The sequence below is a fragment of the Spea bombifrons genome, chromosome 1, assembly GCF_027358695.1.
Source record: "Spea bombifrons isolate aSpeBom1 chromosome 1, aSpeBom1.2.pri, whole genome shotgun sequence".
NCBI classification, from domain to species: domain Eukaryota; kingdom Metazoa; phylum Chordata; class Amphibia; order Anura; family Pelobatidae; genus Spea; species Spea bombifrons.
This window is the reverse complement of record NC_071087.1, coordinates 132536566-132554838: the sequence shown is the minus strand read 5'-3', so window position 1 is coordinate 132554838 and position 18273 is coordinate 132536566. Positions and strand designations below refer to the sequence as shown.

The following is an 18273-nucleotide window of genomic DNA, read 5'->3' as shown; positions in this document are numbered from 1 at the left end:
GATAATGTTACGTCATTACAGAGTGAAATCTGGAATTATTCATGTTCATTTATTGCAGCATTTTGCCTGTTTTAAGATAATTCTTCAGATTTTAGAACCTTAGATTTAACGGCGCCCAACCCCCGAATTACAGACGGTGTTTCGTTTTATTGGATTTACAATAATGGATAATATTACGAATCTTTTGTTATAGGGTGTGCTGCGTAATGATAGTTTTCCTACTTTAGAGTAAACATTGAACAATATACTCGCATGAACAAAGTTCAATTAGTGTATATTGTGCTTTTTTAAACATTCTTTTTTTATCAACATTGATTCTAAGCCACAGTTAAAAACCACTTTGGGATGTTTGTTTTTTGTCAATAGACACATCTACATTTGCTGAACAAATCATTAAAGATGTCTGAAAGACGTCTGACCTTTATACCATTGAATGATGTCAAAGTTTCTTTCCAAGGGATAAAGATTATTGATCTCTTTGTGGATAGGATAAGACATGTCATGAAATGTCAGTGAGGATGACTTCAGCTAACATAAAGTAAACTGAAATGGCCATTTTCTTACTACTTTATCCAAGAGGAAGGGGATGTAAAAATTGATGGAAGATTTTTCTCTCATTTTGTCTTTTTTGTAGGTAAAAGAGACTGGGGCAATTGCCATTACAGGGGCTTATGTAGACCTTACATCAACTGTTAGTACCCTGGAGTCCAAAGAAATCGTTCAGGTGAGAAACATTTTAGAAATAATTAGCATTGTCTTTTAACTACTTGAATATGTTTGGGGCATTAAGGAACCGCAAATAAAAGTAAGAGCATTAATAAAAATGTAAAAACCATGGATTTTATGTAATAGGCAAACACATCATGGAATATAAATGGACTACATAGATACTATTCAGTTGAACTAAATTCCACTTAATATCTGATTTCCCTTGCCTTTCCTTTTGTATTGATGGGCGAGACAAGATTGCCTTAAACCCAATGCCTGATTGATTGAGCTTGACCAGAAAAGCCGAAACCAGTGCCTTGCCAGCTCAGATGTCTCCCCTTTTTGGTCCTCGCAAGTGTTCTCCTTAAATTGCAGGCATGTCTGGTTTGTCACATTCTGCTCCACTGGCTGGCTCGCTAACCTGTATACTTTTTTCAGTTATTGCCAATCAATTAATTTTCTAGGTATTAAATGCTGCCTTTTCTTTGTAGGCCGGAGGACTTCAGAGTGACCTTGTGTTTGATGAGATTAGTCGCCGTATCAAAGATGCTGGAGATCAGCTGGTTAAGAAAGTAAATGCAATCTTTCAGTGGGACATTACCAAAGATGGGAAAACCGTGGCCGAATGGAGTAAGTGTGGAATTATAAATCTCATAGTATGAACACGCTCGTTTTACTATGTAAAAATCAAACCTCCTTCCATTGGCCAATACAGACATTAATGATTAACTGATGGATTGCGCTCAATGTTAGCTCTGTGTAAATTGACACTCACTGAAGTGGGAGAGTGGATCTACAAAGATCCAAAATACAAGACAGTTCAAGTCTTTTTGAGATGAGTTGCAATGTAAATCAGTCCTTATTGTACAGTCTGCCAACCACCAGGGACAAAACTCTGAAAAATACAAATTGTGTTTTTATCAAATAATACACGCATTATCTGCGAAGATCGACTTATCTTGTGGTTATAGGAATTTATCTTGTGGTTATAGGAATTTGTCACTCTGTAGAGTTTATACTTATAAACTAGGCTAAACATTAACCAGTGTCCATCCATATATTAGAAATGAGACAGAATGAGAGAGCATTTGTATTCTGTTTTATGTATTCTGTATTTTATTTATTTACCTAAAACACCATACTTTATTTACTGATGTGTGCCAAACCATCCTCTCAACATTTAGCTTGGTATGTATGAAAATGTTTAGCTTTGAAATTCACACTTGCTGAACATTTCCCAGGTTTGTGGTATAAATTAGAGCGGCTTGCTCTACATTTTTGCATGAAGAATAGAGTGAAGTGCGAGGAACGGCAGGAAACATGACTATTAGATGCACCTTTGGCTACCACATACCCAAAATGTGTATAGAAACTGAAATTGTAAATTATGCGTTAGTTACATGAGTCTCTAGTGAGGCTGCCCCTAGTCACCTGTTTTCTGAAGCAATATTGTCCATTTTCACCATTTACAAGATTGGGATTGTTATAAAAAAAAAGTGTCTATTTTATGAATCTTGCTGTAATTATTGAATAACATTTACTGTATATATATAATATATATATATATATATATATATATATATATATACACACACACACTTATGCTATCAATAACCACTAACTATTGAGTGTAAAGTCAGAGCCCACACTCCTTGTTTTCTGCAATTAACACTATTTTTTAAGAGAGGCTAAACAAACTAACAATACATATACAAATTACTATAAGTTAGTATATGCTGTTACCAAAACCATCTATTTATTGATTGAATGGAAATAACAAAGAAACAGCAGGATAAGCCTGTAAACATGTGATACAATTACCACTCCCTTGTGATCATCTCCACGCAGACTCAGAGAGAGAGGGAGAGAGAGTTGGCAGGACTTTATAAACACAATAAGTCCTCCTTCTGCTGGACACTCCCCTGGTAACCTATCTTCTCCAGTGACCCTTAGAGACCAAGGTGATAGAAAAGGGAAAGGACATTGCACTGGGGGAGGGAGTGAAAGGTGACCAAATGTCCTAACTGATTTGCCATGTGCTCTGCAGAGAAAATCTCCATTAATGTTTGAGACCATTTTAAGGTCTTGTATAGAGAGGCTTTGCCCATTGGATCTCTGCATCAGAACACCATTTCACTTAATTGGCATACAGTTGGTTGTCAATCATGCCTTCCGTTTTACAGGGATGTACCCTACTTTTAATAATGGCAACATGCAATTTAATCTCCTAAGAAAAAAAAACATGGTGGCGTCATCCATGCATATTCAACCGAGCTAGGAAAATATCCAATGCATTTTTGTTCTGACTCTGGGGTGTCTTTGGTAACCTGCACATGGGTATTTCAGGCTAACACTGAAATAGTTGTATATATATATTTGTGTAATAAATGGAGTATATGGGGTTAGGGCAAAAAGCAAATAAAATACACAACAGATAGTATTGGGTTTCTATAAAAGGTTCACCTGTTAAGTGTTATATCTGCCTTTAGCCTTTTTTTATGTGTTTTGGAAATTTAACATTTGTCTTCCTGACAACAGAACCGTTGTTTTTAATCTGCTAGTCCGAGTTCCTTTTTTCCTAGTATTTCATCGGGTTTAATTTCCGAAAAAAATACCCCTAAATATTAAATCTCTTAGGAATTTTCAGAACAGTGCTTATCATTATCCCTTGGGCAATCCTGCTGGGCTTTTTCCATTATTAAATTTGTTGCTCAGCTACGTTGCCATGTCTTTTAATCTATGGCATGTCATTTTTTTCCCTTCCTCTTTGTTGATGTTCCAGACACCACTACTGACAGGACTAGAAACAATCCAGGCCCTTCAGCTCATCCCTGTCATGGCTGATGACTTTAGCTCTGGGATGTACAGCTAATGTCCTTTAGCACAGAGTTATAGCAGAAAGTAATAGTGTATGATTCCATATTGTCGTTGCTTTTCATCATTATACTTTATCTTCTCCATTACTACAGTCTTTTTAATGTTTTGTTGCCACTTGCTGGAATGTTAACCAGTGTTAATGGGTCTATAGAGTGACCCAAGATTAAAGAAGCCACAATAAGTTGCACTAAATTTGTTGGACACATTTTACGACTTGAGTTCTTTGTTATCTACAGTTACACATCACTTCTAAAGCTCCTTGGTTTACTTAACAAAATATTTGTTGCTAAAAATCTGAAATATTGTACGGAACCCATTCTTGGTCAAAGTGTTTCTCCATGTGTGATATTGCATTGGGACCCTGCCATGTCTCTAAATAGACCCTTAAGAGACATAGAACCGCTATGCAGTAACACATATATGTTTAAAACGGGAACTGTTGCTGACGTGAGGTTTGGGGGCCAACATACTAAACATTGCAATTAGAGTTTAGCTAGGAACCTTTACTAAAATGACCAAATAATTCCCAACAAATAGTGGAATGCGTTGATTTATGCGAAAGTATCTCTTTAAAGGATGCTTCTTGTGTGAGGGTTTTGTGTCCATAGCTTGATTTAAACATTTAAAAATACCCTTACATTTTAGGTATTTGTTCTGGACTATCTAAAACTTTATAAACACAGCCCCCTTTGAACATGTAAGCGTGTTATTTGCTGGATTATTTTATATACAAGTAAAATTTTTGGACAGCATATGTTTTCTGTATTAGTTCAGCGTAAAATGTGATGTAAGTTTTCAAGGTCAATTTTCTTTATGCCTAGAGGAGGGGGTCTTAAATGTTTACTCTCTTACCTTTTAGTGGGCAAACATATTAATGAGCCATATTCCAGAGCTCATTCTGTCACATTGTCTCCAGATGTCAGGAATCTGAAGAAATAGATCTCTGAAGTCTTGAAAGCTTACATCGTATGCCATAACTATGCTGCTTCAGTAAAAATCAGAGGGCAAAGCCAGAACCATTTACATATTAAGAATATTTTCCCTTTTTATATGTGCCTCACTGAGACATCACGGATTAGTACCATTTGAGGTATAATACTAGGTCAGACCTGCTGCAAAGTATGCCTCCCAACTATCCTGATTTAAATGATGCAGTTCTCCGTTTTGGGGCAACTGTCTCCCCCGGGGCTGTACCTTTGTTCTGCTTTCGCGGCAGTGAGGATAATGTGGCGGTTAGAGAGATCAGGAGAATTCCCCTGTGTAGCCCAACGAGCTGTGAAATTGGTTGAGGCCTCTGGATTTGGAGGACAGACCTTAATCACAGTTCCTACATGGCCTCCTTGTGTCTCACTGAAGCTGTGCAGCAGGATATGATGTCATATGCCAGTGTGCTGCTTCATTGTGTTATGAGGTAGTCCTGCCCTGGGTCCTACCTCTTGTCATGCCCCTTTAATGAAAGTGGCCCTTTTGGGCACCTGAAATGTTGATAGGTATGCAGAAAGTTTGGAATGGGGATGTTAAGGTTAGAGCAGCAGATGGATGTGTTGCTTGTATCGAATACAGTTTTCATAATTGTTAAGTATTCAGGCACAATTTATTTATATTGCAGCTATCAGTTTATGGGATGGGGGTGGAAAAAACAGCGCATTGCAATCTGTAATAGTATGTTGCCGAGCAACCTAGTTGAAGTATGCAGTGTTCGCCTGAATGGATGCTGCAGAGTCAAGGTAACTAGAGCTAGTGATTCAGATGCTGATTTCAGGGTGAGTAATAGGTAAATATCCTTGACGAACATGGTGTGATCGTTGTTTAAGCATCATGTTAAATTAATACCAAAGCAGGAATCACCCCATTTTTCTGCTAAAAATAAGCACCTGAAATATTTGTTGTTGTAATTCTCTCTAAAACATGCAATTAACCATCTGAGATTGATAAGCAACGCCACCTGAAATCATTTTTGAAATGGCTTCCCTACTAAATCTGTCTCAGCCATATCAAGCTACCCCAGCTAAAGACATTAAGCAAAAAAATATATCAGCCATATAACAAGTTTGCAGGCCTGGCATCTACCAAGGGCATTCAATGCCAATTTCTACTTCGTTCCTCAAGATCCCTCAAGTGAAGACTGTAACATGTTTCCTGTCCTCTGTGACACTATTGTCCCAAATGCAGCTCCGCTTAGAATGATGCAGCAAAAATAACAAAAATTATGCTTAATATGTTGTATTTTGAAGTAAGAATGAAAAGCAGACACAATCTGGAATGTGATAGATCCCCTTCTAAATCTAAGAATGCTAATATATAAAGCCATGTGTTGGAGACGTTTGTGCTTTTGTCCCACTAACAGAAAGGTGGAACATGAGCAATTGGTGTACTGTATGGGATACATGATTTTAATATCATGAAAAGATCAACTTTTGGAAGTGTTGTTATATAAAGGGAATAGGAGATGGGTAGATTGGACAAATAATTAACATTAAATGGGCAACTTTTGGTGTTTTCTTATGTCTTTATACTATTATTTTTTCTATGTTTAATCACATTTTTCTTATTACTTTTACTGTGTGCTCCAGATGAGTGGTTCTTTGAGGGCACCATACTGTCCCACAGATACATTATAACACTATGGTGTTTATTCACAAAAATGGGGAGTTGGTAGGTGGGTTTGCAGAAAATTTTAGATTATGCATTATAAGAGGTCAAAATCAATGAGCTTTTCCTGCAAGAAAAGGTGGGCCGGCTCTGCTTTGTTTTATTGCTTAACTGATTTAGCTATAGATTGATTATGCAGTACAAACTTCATAATGTATAGTGTAGTTGGGCAACCCACCTGCCAGCTCCCACTAAGAAGCATGTGTCCATCACAGAGGATCATAAGATCATTCCTGACCACAGTCCTCATGGTTACTGCTGCCCAGGAGAGCTATGCTTCACTCAGTGGGACATTCTGGGAGTCCACTGCTCTAGATGATTGATATCACTAAGACACAATTGATTTTTAGTGTATGTATATAGGTTACATTATAAAACACCATGTTGAAAGCTATACTATACACTGCTCAAAATAATAAAGGGAACACTTAAACAACACAATGTAACTCAAAGTCAATCACACTTCTGTGAAATCACACTGTCCACTCAGGAAGCAACACTGATGGACAATCCATTTCACATGCTGTTGTGCAAATGGAGCAGACAACAGGTGGAAATTATAGGCAATTAGCAAGACACCCCCAATAAAGGAGTGGTTCTGCAGGTGGTGACCACAGACCACTTCTCAGTTCCTATGCTTCCTGGCTGATGTTTTGGTCACTTTTGAATGCTGACGGTGCTTTCACTCTAGTGGTAGCATGAGACGGAGTCTACAACCCACACAAGTGGCTCAGTTAGTGCAGCTTATCCAGGATGGCACATCAATGCGAGCTATGGAAAAAAGGTTTGCTGTGTCTGACAGGCCAGTACATCAGGAGACGTGGAGGAGGCCGTAGGAGGGCAACAACCCAGCAGCAGGACCGCTACCTCCGCCTTTGTGCAAGGAGGAGCAGGAGGAGCACTGCCAGAGCCCTGCAAAATGACCTCCAACAGGCCACAAATGTGCATGTGTCCTCTCAGATGGTCAGAAACAGACTCCATGAGGGTGATATGAGGGCCCGACGTCCACAGGTGGGGGTTGTGCTTACAGCCCAACACCGTGCAGGACTTTTGGCATTTGCCAGAGAACACCAGGATTGGCATATTCGCCACTGGTGCCCTGTGCTCTTCACAGATGAAAGCAGGTTCACACTGAGCACATGTGACAGACGTGACAGAGTCTGGAGACGCCGTGGAGAACGTTCGGCTGCCTGCAACGTCCTCCAGCATGACCGGTTTGGCGGTAGGTCAGTAATGGTGTGGGGTGGCATTTCTTTGGGGGGCCGCACAGCCCTCCATGTGCTTGCCAGAGGTAGCCTGACTGCCATTAGGTACCGAGATGAGATCCTCAGATCCCTTGTCAGACCATATGCTGGTGCGGTTGGCCCTGGGTTCCTTCTTATGCAAGACAATGCTAGACCTCATGTGGCTGGAGTGTGTCAGCAGTTCCTGCAAGAGGAAGGCATTGATGCTATGGACTGGCCCGCCCGTTCCCCAGACCTGAATCCGATTGAGCACATCTGGGACACCATGTTTCGCTCCATCCACCAACGCCACGTTGCACCACAGACTGTCCAGGAGTTGTCAGATGCTTTAGTCCATGTCTGGGAGGACATCCCTCAGAAGACCATCCGCAACCTCATCAGGAGCATGCCCAGGCGTTGTAGGGAGGTCCTACGGGCACGTGGAGGCCACACACGCACTACTGAGCCTCATTGAGACTTGTTTTAAGGACATTACATCAAAGTTGGATCAGCCTGTAGTGTGGTTTTCCATTTTGATTTTGAGTGTGACTCCATATCCAGACCTCCATGGGTTGATAAATTTGATTTCCATTGAGCATTTTTGTGTGATTTTGTTGTCAGCACATTCAACTATGTAAAGACGCAAGTTTGTAATACGATTAGTTCATTCATTCAGATCTAGGATGTGTAATCTTAATGTTCCCTTTATTATTTTGAGCAGTGTATCTAAAAGCCTGAGTTGTCACAACATTTTTCCAACAGAAGGAGAATCTGGTACCATGGCATTAAAATTTCAGTGCACTGACAAACAGAAAAAAAACCCTTCTAGTCCATGCTGCAACATTGGCGTGGGATTTGTTTTTCATTTATTGCCTTGTTCAGTGATTTTACAGTGTTTTCCTAATATGTTCCATCTCTCTAGTTCCGTCATTCCTACAATTGGCTTTTTCTTTTAGAAGCTTCAGCTAACTTTACAAGTTTTTTGTTTTGCTGTGAAAGCTATTGTCTGAACGGCTGTGGAGTGTGCACTGTATCATTTTGTCTTGTAAGTGGCATTAAACCAACCAATCCAGTAGAGACATTTGCAAGAAGGTGACAGAATAGCTAGGCATACAAAGTTCTCTGTATTTTTTGGGAAATTACTAGGAAATGTTTGAGCATTTGGTTTGCAGGGATCATTTAAGGCTACAGCATTTTAACAATTTTTTGTTTCTTTCAAAGCCATTGACTTAAAGAATGGATCTGGAGAGGTGTATCGTGGGAAAGTACGCGGACGTGCAGATACTACTTTTACTCTTTCAGACCAAGATTTTATGGAACTCGTTCTGGGAAAACTTAACCCACAAAAGGTAACTACAAGATTGCGGTTTATCACTGTATCAACCAGATGGGGGTTAACATTTTTATAAGAGAGTAAAATGCCCCCTTATATTTTTTACATGTTTCTTATTTTCTGAATTGGATTTGGGGTGAGAAAGGGAGGGGCACATGGTTGTTTGGACACCTATTTTTACATTTTTAAATAAAAAAATTGATCACCCTTCCGATAAATGACAAGATCGACACATGCAATCCTTTTATAAGGGGGTTACCCAACACTCTGTCATCCGTTTTGTAGCAATTAAATGTAAAAAAGACATAACAGAAAGTTATGCTAAGGCATCAACATATATACATTATTTCCCTACCACCAAATCTGTACTAAAACTGCACTTTGCCTTTAAGCCTTAGTTAATGCAGATCAGCAATGGATCTTGAACAAAGCCATCCAAACAATACGCTTTTTTTTTTTGTTGCTAGAATGTGACTGCATAATTAAGCATACATTCATATTATGTTCATATTATTCTTATCTAGGCATTTTTCGCTGGCAAGCTCAAAGTAAAAGGCAATATCATGCTGAGCCAAAAACTTGAAACAATACTGAAAGACTATGCAAAGCTGTGAACATCAATAGTGAAGATGACCAGTGAAAGGTGACCCTCCCATCTTTGGAACAGAACACAGAACACTGTGTTACAATGCTTAACGAGAATCAGAAGAAAAAATATCTACCCATGTGATTCAACTATAGTGTAATCTCTAATGTGTCGTTATATTGAATGACTAATAAAATAGTTCAGGTTATGGAAGCACACCCATGTAACACTCAAAGGGTTAAACCATGTAACAATAACTACAGTTTTTTTTTTCTAATCTTGGCCTTAAATAAACTGCAACCAGTATAATTGTGTGTGTAAATACCATTTTCAATTAAAAATAAATAAATCTTAATTTTCACAGTGAGATCTTCAGTCTCTGGTTCATATGGTTACATAGTCCTGTACTTTTCTGTCTTTTTTTTTCCCACCAATCCAGTTAAAAATATGTTCTAGTGCTAAAATACAAGCTGCTCACTCAAATCATTGTCATGATTTTCATTTATTGCTTTGCTTTGTATTTTAGTGTTGGCCAAAGCAGATATCTAATAGCCTGTAAATCATGTGCCTCCTGCATTTAATGTGGGTACAGAGAATAGACAGACATTCTTTCCAAGGTTGTAGAAATGGATTAGAATCTCCAATATCCAAGGCATGAAAAAAAAATCAGTCTGATGTCACAGGTGCAGATCTTATAACCAATTCCATGCAGGTGATTATCATTCCAAGTCACTTGGACCAGGCTGCAAAGGACTGGACCTAATGATCCAAATGATTTCTAATCAAACTGTGACAGGCTACATATATGTAAAAAAAAAATAGAGATTTATTTTGTATCTATCTGTTAGGGTTAAATTTCATGATGATGCTTAAATATGAAAGTGCATTTAGTTAGCTGCCAACAACCAGGGTTATATTGTGGTTAGTTTTTAAGGTTGATGCGTATGCTGTTGGGAATACCGTATGCTAAGCACAAAACATTGGCAAGAATGACTACTACTACCGTATTTGCTCGATTATAAGACGAGGTTTTTTCCAGAGCAAATGCTCTGAAAAATACCCCTCGTCTTATAATCGAGGTCGTCTTCTAATCAGACCTCATTCTGCTTCGGCCGTGCTGCTTACCGGGCTTTGATCGCGAGCGGCGTCTCTGCTATTAGCAGCAGGAAACAGGAAGCTAGCACAGTCCTCACATAACTCTACCTCCCCCCTCCTTCCTCTGGGGGCGGGGCCAGAGAAGTTGCTCGCACAGCCGGGCCCCTGCAGAAGTCTGCGAGTGGGAGATCAGCAGTTCAGGTAAGTGTGTGTGTGTGTGTGTATGTGTGATTAATGGAATGAATGAGTATTTAAATGTTTGTGAATGAGCGTGTGTGTGTGTGTGATAGCATGGATGTGTAAGGGGGTGGGGGTGGTAGCATAGCATAGGGAGGCTGTAATCACACTTCTAACATCCCCAGGTTCCAGCATGTACTGGCTGCCTTGGCTTGATAGGAGTGTGATTGCTGTTAGCAGTATATATATATAGCTCTCCAGAAATGCAGTTTAACCCCCTATATGCCACTCAGCCCCATGATATGCCTTTAACCCCCCTATATGCCAGAGTGGCATATAGGGGTATAAGGCATATCATGGGGCAGAGGGGCATATAGGGGGTTAAAAGGCATATCATGGGGCACAGTGGCATAAAGGAGGGTATAAGACATTTCTGATATGCCTTTTAACCCCCTATATGCCCCTCTGCCCCATGATATGCCTTTTAACCCCCTATATGCCAGAGTGGCATATAGAGGTATAAGGCATATCATGGGGCAGAGGGGCATATAGGGGGTTAAAAGGCATATCATGGGGCACAGTGGCATAAAGGAGGGTATAAGATATTTCTGATATGCCTTTTAACCCCCTATATGCCCCTCTGCCCCATGATATGCCTTTTAACCCCCTATATGCCAGAGTGGCATATAGAGGTATAAGGCATATCATGGGGCAGAGGGGCATATAGGGGGTTAAAAGGCATATCATGGGGCACAGTGGCATAAAGGAGGGTATAAGACATTTCTGATATGCCTTTTAACCCCCTATATGCCCCTCTGCCCCATGATATGCCTTTTAACCCCCTATATGCCAGAGTGGCATAAAGAGGTATAAGGCATATCAATTAGTTTACATGAATTAATATTTACTTGTAAAACTTTTTTCCTATAGGGTAGTCTTATATTCAGGCTTTTTGTTTTTTTCCTAAATTAATATTTTGATTTGGAGGGGTCGTCTTATAATCAGGGTCATCTTATAATCGAGCAAATACGGTATTTAAATGTAGCATGGTTAAAGTGAAATGCCAAGAATGCTCTTCACCTACCATTATAAACAAAACACTAAATGAGACACCATCATTATAGTGCTATGCACTATGGACAGGGCCAAGCCTAGGGTCACTGACGTGTGGGTGCAAAAAAAGGTTGGCACTCCTAGGTGGGTATGGCAATATTGTTAACTTCCCCCTTAGCAAACAACCATTCTAACCACACCTATTTTCTACTCCACCATGTAACATGTTACTCACTTCCCACAGTTCCAGCTTTGCCCCAAAAAGCTTGTCAGTGCCATTTTAGGCCCTAACAGGTTGTCTGTGATATATTTGCCCCCAAACAGCATTACACTAAATGTGTCAGTGTCATCTGCCGCTCTGACTTTAAAAAAGCCCCTGAGCAAGAGGGGCAAAGCCGTAGCTAATTCTTTTTGCGCCAGAGGCAAGAACAGAAAATTGTGCCCCCCCTCAATATTTTTTTACTGAGGTTATTTTGAGTAAAGTGGATAAAGAGCTAGGACATTTATGATATTAGAACTGCAGAGTTAAATAAAAAATAAAATAATAAAACAAACCCAAATTACATCCACAAGACTTGCTCAGCACCTAGATTGCGCTAAGAGGACTTGCCCCAGCACCCAGGTTGTGTTCAGAGTCATTGCCCTAGCACCCCTCGGTCAGGGCCGGACTGGCCCACCGGGATACCCGGAAATTTCCCGGTGGGCCGGAAGGTTCGTGGGCTGGGCGGCCATGAAGACAGCCGCTGGGCGGCCATGAAGACAGCCGCTGAGCTGCCCCCCAGGCTGCCCGAAATCTAATCAAAGCGGCCGCTGGGTGCTGATGCGGCCGGCCGGCATCAGCACCCAGCAGCCGTGTGCGATGGCCGTCTAGTGATGGGAGCAGTGTGAGGGGTGAAAGCTCCGCCCCCTCACACTGACCTTTCACCCCTCACGCTGCTCCCATAACTATGCGGCCATCAGATTGCTGGGAATGTAATCTGAACGGCCGGTGCGTGCTGATGCCACCGGCCGCCTCTGCTTTAATGCTTTTTTTTACTTTATATGGCAAGCCGATCCAGCTTACCATATAGATAAAAAAAAAGTGTTAAAGTAGCTCCGGCCGGCGGCATCAGCACGCACCGGCCGTTTAGATTACATTCCCAGCAGTCTGATGGCTGCATAGTGATAGGAGCAGCGTGAGGTGGAAGCTCCGCCCCCTCGCGCTCAGACTGCTGCAGCACCGGATGTCAGGTCAGTGGCATCCTGTCAGCAGCATAGAGGAGAACAGTGTGCCGCTACCAGGAAGTCAAGAGAAGTAGAAGGTGAGTAAAATAATGTATTTTTTGTACTGTATAATGTTTTTGTATTTGTTAAAAACAAAAAAAATCGGCATGTCTGTGTATGTAAGTGTGTCCCCCTATATGCCACTCTGCCTCCAGAAATGCCTTATATCCCCCTATATGCCACTCTGTCCCATGATATGCCTTTTAACCCCCTATATGCCAGAGTTGCATATAGGGGTATAAGGCATTTCTGGATGCAGAGTGACATATAGGGGGTCAAAAGGCATATCTGGAGGCAGAGTGGCATAGAGGGGGTTAAAAGGTATATAATGGGGCAGAGGAGCATATAGGAGGGTATAAAGCATATCGGGGAGGCAGAGTGGCATATAGGGGGCATAAGGCTTTTCTGGAGGCAGAGTGCCCCATGATATGCCTTTTAACCCCCTTCATGCCACTCTGCCTCCAGAAATGCCTTATACCCCCTATATGCCACTCTGTCCCATGATATGCCTTTTAACCCCCTATATGGCAGAGTGGCATATAGAGGTTAGAAGGCATATCATGGGACAGAGTGGAATATATTATTTTTTATTTAATATGGCAAGCTGGATCGGCTTGCCATATAAAGTAAACAAAAATGTCCCATGATATGCCTTTTAACCTCCTATATGGCAGAGTGGCATATAGGGGGTTAGAAGGCATATCATGGGACAGAGTGGCATATAGGAGGGTTGAGGCATATCAGGGAGGCAGAGTGGCATATAGGGGGGTATAAGGCTTTTCTGGAGGCAGAGTGCCCCATGATATGCCTTTTCACCCCCTTTATGCCACTCTGCCTCCAGAAATGCCTTATACCCCCTATATGCCACTCTGTCCCATGATATGCCTTTTAACCCCCTATATGCCAGAGTGGCATATAGGGGTATAAGGCATTTCTGGATGCAGAGTGACATATAGGGGGTCAACGGCATATCTGGAGGCAGAGTGGCATAAAGGGAGTTAAAAGGGATGTCATGGGGCAGAGGGGCATATAGGAGGGTATAAAGCATATTGGGGAGGCAGAGTGGCATATAGGGGGCATAAGGCTTTTCTGTAGGCAGAGTGCCCCATGATTTGCCTTTTAACCCCCTTTATGCCACTCTGCCTCCAGAAATGCCTTATACCCCCCTATATGCCACTCTGTCCCATGATATGCCTTTTAACCCCCTATATGGCAGAGTGGCATATAGGGGGTTAGAAGGCATATCATGGGACAGAGTGGCATATAGGGGTATAAGGCATTTCTGGAAGCAGAGTGACATATAGGGGGTCAAAAGGCATATCTGGAGGTGGAGTGGCAAAAAGGGGGTTAAAAGGCATATCACAGGCAGAGGGGCATATAGGAGGGTTGAGGCATATCAGGGAGGCAGAGTGGCATATGAGGGCATAAGGCATTTCTGGAGGCAGAGTGACATAGGGAGTAAAAGGCATTTCTGGAGGCAGAGTGGCATATAGGGGATTAAAAGGCATATTATGGGGCAGAGTGGCATATAGGAGGGTATAAAGCATATCAGGGAGGCAGAGTGGCATATAGGGGGGCATAAGGCTTTTCTGGAGGCAGAGTGCCCCATGATATGCCTTTTAACCCCCTTCATGCCACTCTGCCTCCAGGAATGCCTTAAACCCACTATATGCCACTCTGTCCCATGATATGCCTTTTAACCCCCTATATTGCAGAGTGGCATATAGGGGGTTAGAAGGCATATCATGGGACAGAGTGGCATATAGGGGGTATAAGGCATTTGTGGAGGCAGAGTGGCAAATAGGGGGTTAGAAGGCATATTACGGGGGGCAGAGTGGCAAGCCTGGGGGCAGAGGTGCATAACTCGGGGGTAGGTTGTCAAATGAAAGGAAATAAAAACCAAACATGTCTCAAACATAGCTTTTATTAAATATGGAAAAAAATAGTCTACATGAATTAATAAAGAAATAAAAGTTTCTTACCAGAATATCGTGAAGAATAATGTGATCAGTGTTTTGTTCCACTGAATAAAATGGAACTCTTTCATCTAAAAATGTTCGCAGTAGTAAATGTTTTGATCCCATTATGTGTAATGTATTTCATTTATTAGGGCCTTTTAACACTTTTGCTTTCTGGCATTTTAATACAAATAATGAGATAAAAAGAATGGCACATAGTGTGACTCGGGTGTGTATAAGGGGTGCGTGTGGGTATAAGAGCTTCACCGTGAGATAAACTATATGGGGCTGGTCTCCAAATTTTTCCAGGGCTGCTTTTCAGTCCCAGTCCGGCCCTGCCCTCGGTTTCTCACTATCAACCTCTTTTCTAATTCACTTTCCTTGCTGAAGCCCTGGGATGGGAGCAAGAGGCCTCTGTCTCACTGTTCCATCGCGGTAAGTGTAGCTTCAGTATAGTGCAGGGATATGTGGTCATATTCCGGCACCCCACAAGAAGCGTCAGCACTGCGACTGAGACGGAGGCCATTGCAGCCAGGGCAGCACAAGTTGCTGAAAACCTTTTCATGAGCGAGCACTCGGCACCCCTCTCCTTCCTCCGCTCCCTGCCGCTTCAGCAAGGCACCCACTATGGGGTATATTCACTATTATGGGAATTTATAGAAGAGGTCAAAACCCTGGTCTCTTGCAAAAAAGGTCAAAGCAGGGCCTTATAATGAATAGTTAAATCAGTGAGATGCTCTTTACATGGGGCCAGTTCAGCTTTTCTTGCAGTTCACTGGGGTTGACCTTTTCTAATGCATTGTGAAGGTAGCATTTTGTGAACTGATTAAACCTAAATGTGACAGAACTTGTCCAATCATAGGCAGTCATAAAGCAGAACACTGGGTTATAAGTGTTGCACTTTAAAAACTAAATGTGAGGAATGATTAATAGTAACAGAGTTACTTAACCCCTTAAGGATGCAGCTATGTTACATTAGAGGATGTGATGGGTTTGCAATTACCGTAATTTATACCAGATTCTGCCCCATCTTTCTGACACACTGTTTTTGACTGCATTGCACTTGAGTTTATAACATTCCATACGTTGACATTGTCATTCTATATTTACTTCTCATTAATATCATGCTGTTTTTGGGTTTTTTTTTTACAAAGACTAGTTTTGTTTGGTTTTAATCCTTTTCATTGATAACCTTTTCAGTTATGTGGAATTTTTACATCCATTTACATTTCTCCATTACACAATATTGACTATATTGATATTGCTCAAGTACAAGCTTGTGCAGTATCATGCCACTCAAGAACTTGTTAGGGCCTTAGCGCACTTCTTACCAATCCTACACCTCCTATTCCACTCAAATTAAGTACATAATTTGCAACCACATTAATTGCATTATATTAAACGTTAATTACTTTCTTTGTCACCAGTGCTAGTACTTACAATTTGCCTCAAATTTATGAGGGCACAAAATAAAGTTAATACAGATCTGCAAGAAGTCGGATCAAAGACATGAAAAGATTTATCAGCATTGGACAACAGTGTCTATTAGTTCAACAGCGACTGCATGCAGGTGGTGAGAAAATGTTAATTGCTAATTATAATGTTGGGTTGGACTCAACTTCCATATACTGGACTTTAGTAGTGATGTTGAGTTGATGAAATTTTTTTTTAATGCTTTGTTAACCTGCCATTTGATTAAATGTTACAAAGAACAGAATTCCAGCTCTCAAATTTCACTTCACATTTTTAATGGGATTCATGGTAGTAGAGGACTGCATGGGGATGCGGGTTCCACTGGTCCCCATCAAAAAAACTTGCGGGTGTGGGCGTTTTTTTGGGTGTTGCGGGCGGGAGTGGCCGGTCAGACAATGTACCTGCGGGTCCCAGTAATCCTGCGCACTCCTGCAAGGCTGCTTTCGGAATGAGGGAATAAAATTCTTAACTATCTCTAAAAGCTATGACAGAATGTTTAAGGGAGCAGGTGGGATTGGACACATATGTTGCAGGAGTGGAACACACATGTTGCGGGAGTGGGCGGTAATGATGAGAAATTCAGCGGGAAAGTGATTAAGAAAACAGTCCTGTGCAGGGTAGCATGTGAGTCCTGTGAGCTGAGATCATGTAACCACACAGTCTTAAGGTTTGAAATACCACATAAGGCTGAATTCTTTTTAGAAATTGTAGTCCTTTTATTAAAGGTCTTTAAACAAACATAAATAAAACAAACAAAAAGAAAAACCTTGCTCTCTGAGCACTTACTGACAGACAACAACTGACTATCGTTGGACGGCTTACCCGCTACCAACAAAACATTTAGTACAGACCTTTAGGAACCACTCAGCAGATTTGTTAGGAGAAAAATGCAGTCTCACTCACTGCTTGTAGCTTTCTCACCTGAATAACTCACAGGGCTCCTTTTTGTAGCAGCCCCCTGCTGCTCATTGGTATCAGGTGAGTAATTATCTGGGATAATCAGAACTCCTGGACTGGCTTCCTCACCTGCTGCAAGTAAACTGTGGAGTGGAGCACTGGCCCTCCCTTCTCTCCAAATGCTCCACCCCAGGGACCCAAACGTAACTACAGTATTACCCTTATTTTGACGGTAACAAAACATTCTCCCTGGGGTTATCAAATACATTGCAGTGCAGTATTTTGTGAGGAATATATGTGTTGTCAACCACCATGCCCTGTTCCCTGTCACACATCCTCCCCCCCAGCTCAAACCTAGTGGGGTGAGCGACCACGGTCATAAGTGAATGTTTACGTGAAAGACCATCAGCATTACCCTGTTTAGAGCCTGCCCTGTGCTCTAATGAGAAATGATAGGGTTGTAAACTAAGGAACCAGCGTGTAACTCTGCTATTTTTCTCCTTGTTTTGACTCATCCAAGTTAGTGGTGCGTGATCGGTCACTAGCTTAAACCTTCTGCCCAACAAATAGTATTTCAGAGTTTCGACAGCCCATTTAATAGCTAAACATTCCTTCTCAACTATTGAATAATTCTTTTCTCTAGGTTGAAGTTTCCTACTTAGGTACAAGATTGGGTGCTCTTCATCTTGAGTTACCTGGGAAAGCACTGCTCCCAATCCTACATCAGATGCATCGGTTTGTAGGATAAATTCCTTTGAGAAATTCGGTGTGACCAATACAGGTTGAATGCAAATAGCTTCCTTGAGACTTTGAAATGCTTGTTCAGCTTCAGGGGACCACTTCACCATGACAGGGGCTTTAGCTTTTGTGAGGTCAGTTAAGGGACTAGCTATAGTTGCAAAGTTGGAAATAAATCTCCTGTAATAGCCAATAAGACCAAGGAATGTTCTGACCTGTTTCTTAGTCAATGGCTGTGGC

At 41.4% G+C, this 18273-nt stretch overlaps 1 protein-coding gene across 1 annotated transcript in view; it reads left to right on the top strand.

The window, feature by feature from the left end:
• HSD17B4 (hydroxysteroid 17-beta dehydrogenase 4) overlaps nt 1–9742 on the top strand; it is an 85802-nt gene extending 76060 nt beyond the window's left edge. The window contains exons 21-24 of the mRNA XM_053474115.1: nt 635–724; nt 1200–1338; nt 8682–8809; nt 9318–9742. Coding sequence (XP_053330090.1) covers nt 635–724; nt 1200–1338; nt 8682–8809; nt 9318–9407 — 447 coding nt within the window. The 3' untranslated portion in view covers nt 9408–9742. The remainder of the gene's footprint in view (nt 1–634; nt 725–1199; nt 1339–8681; nt 8810–9317) is intronic.
• The last annotated feature ends 8531 nt before the right edge of the window (nt 9743–18273 follow it).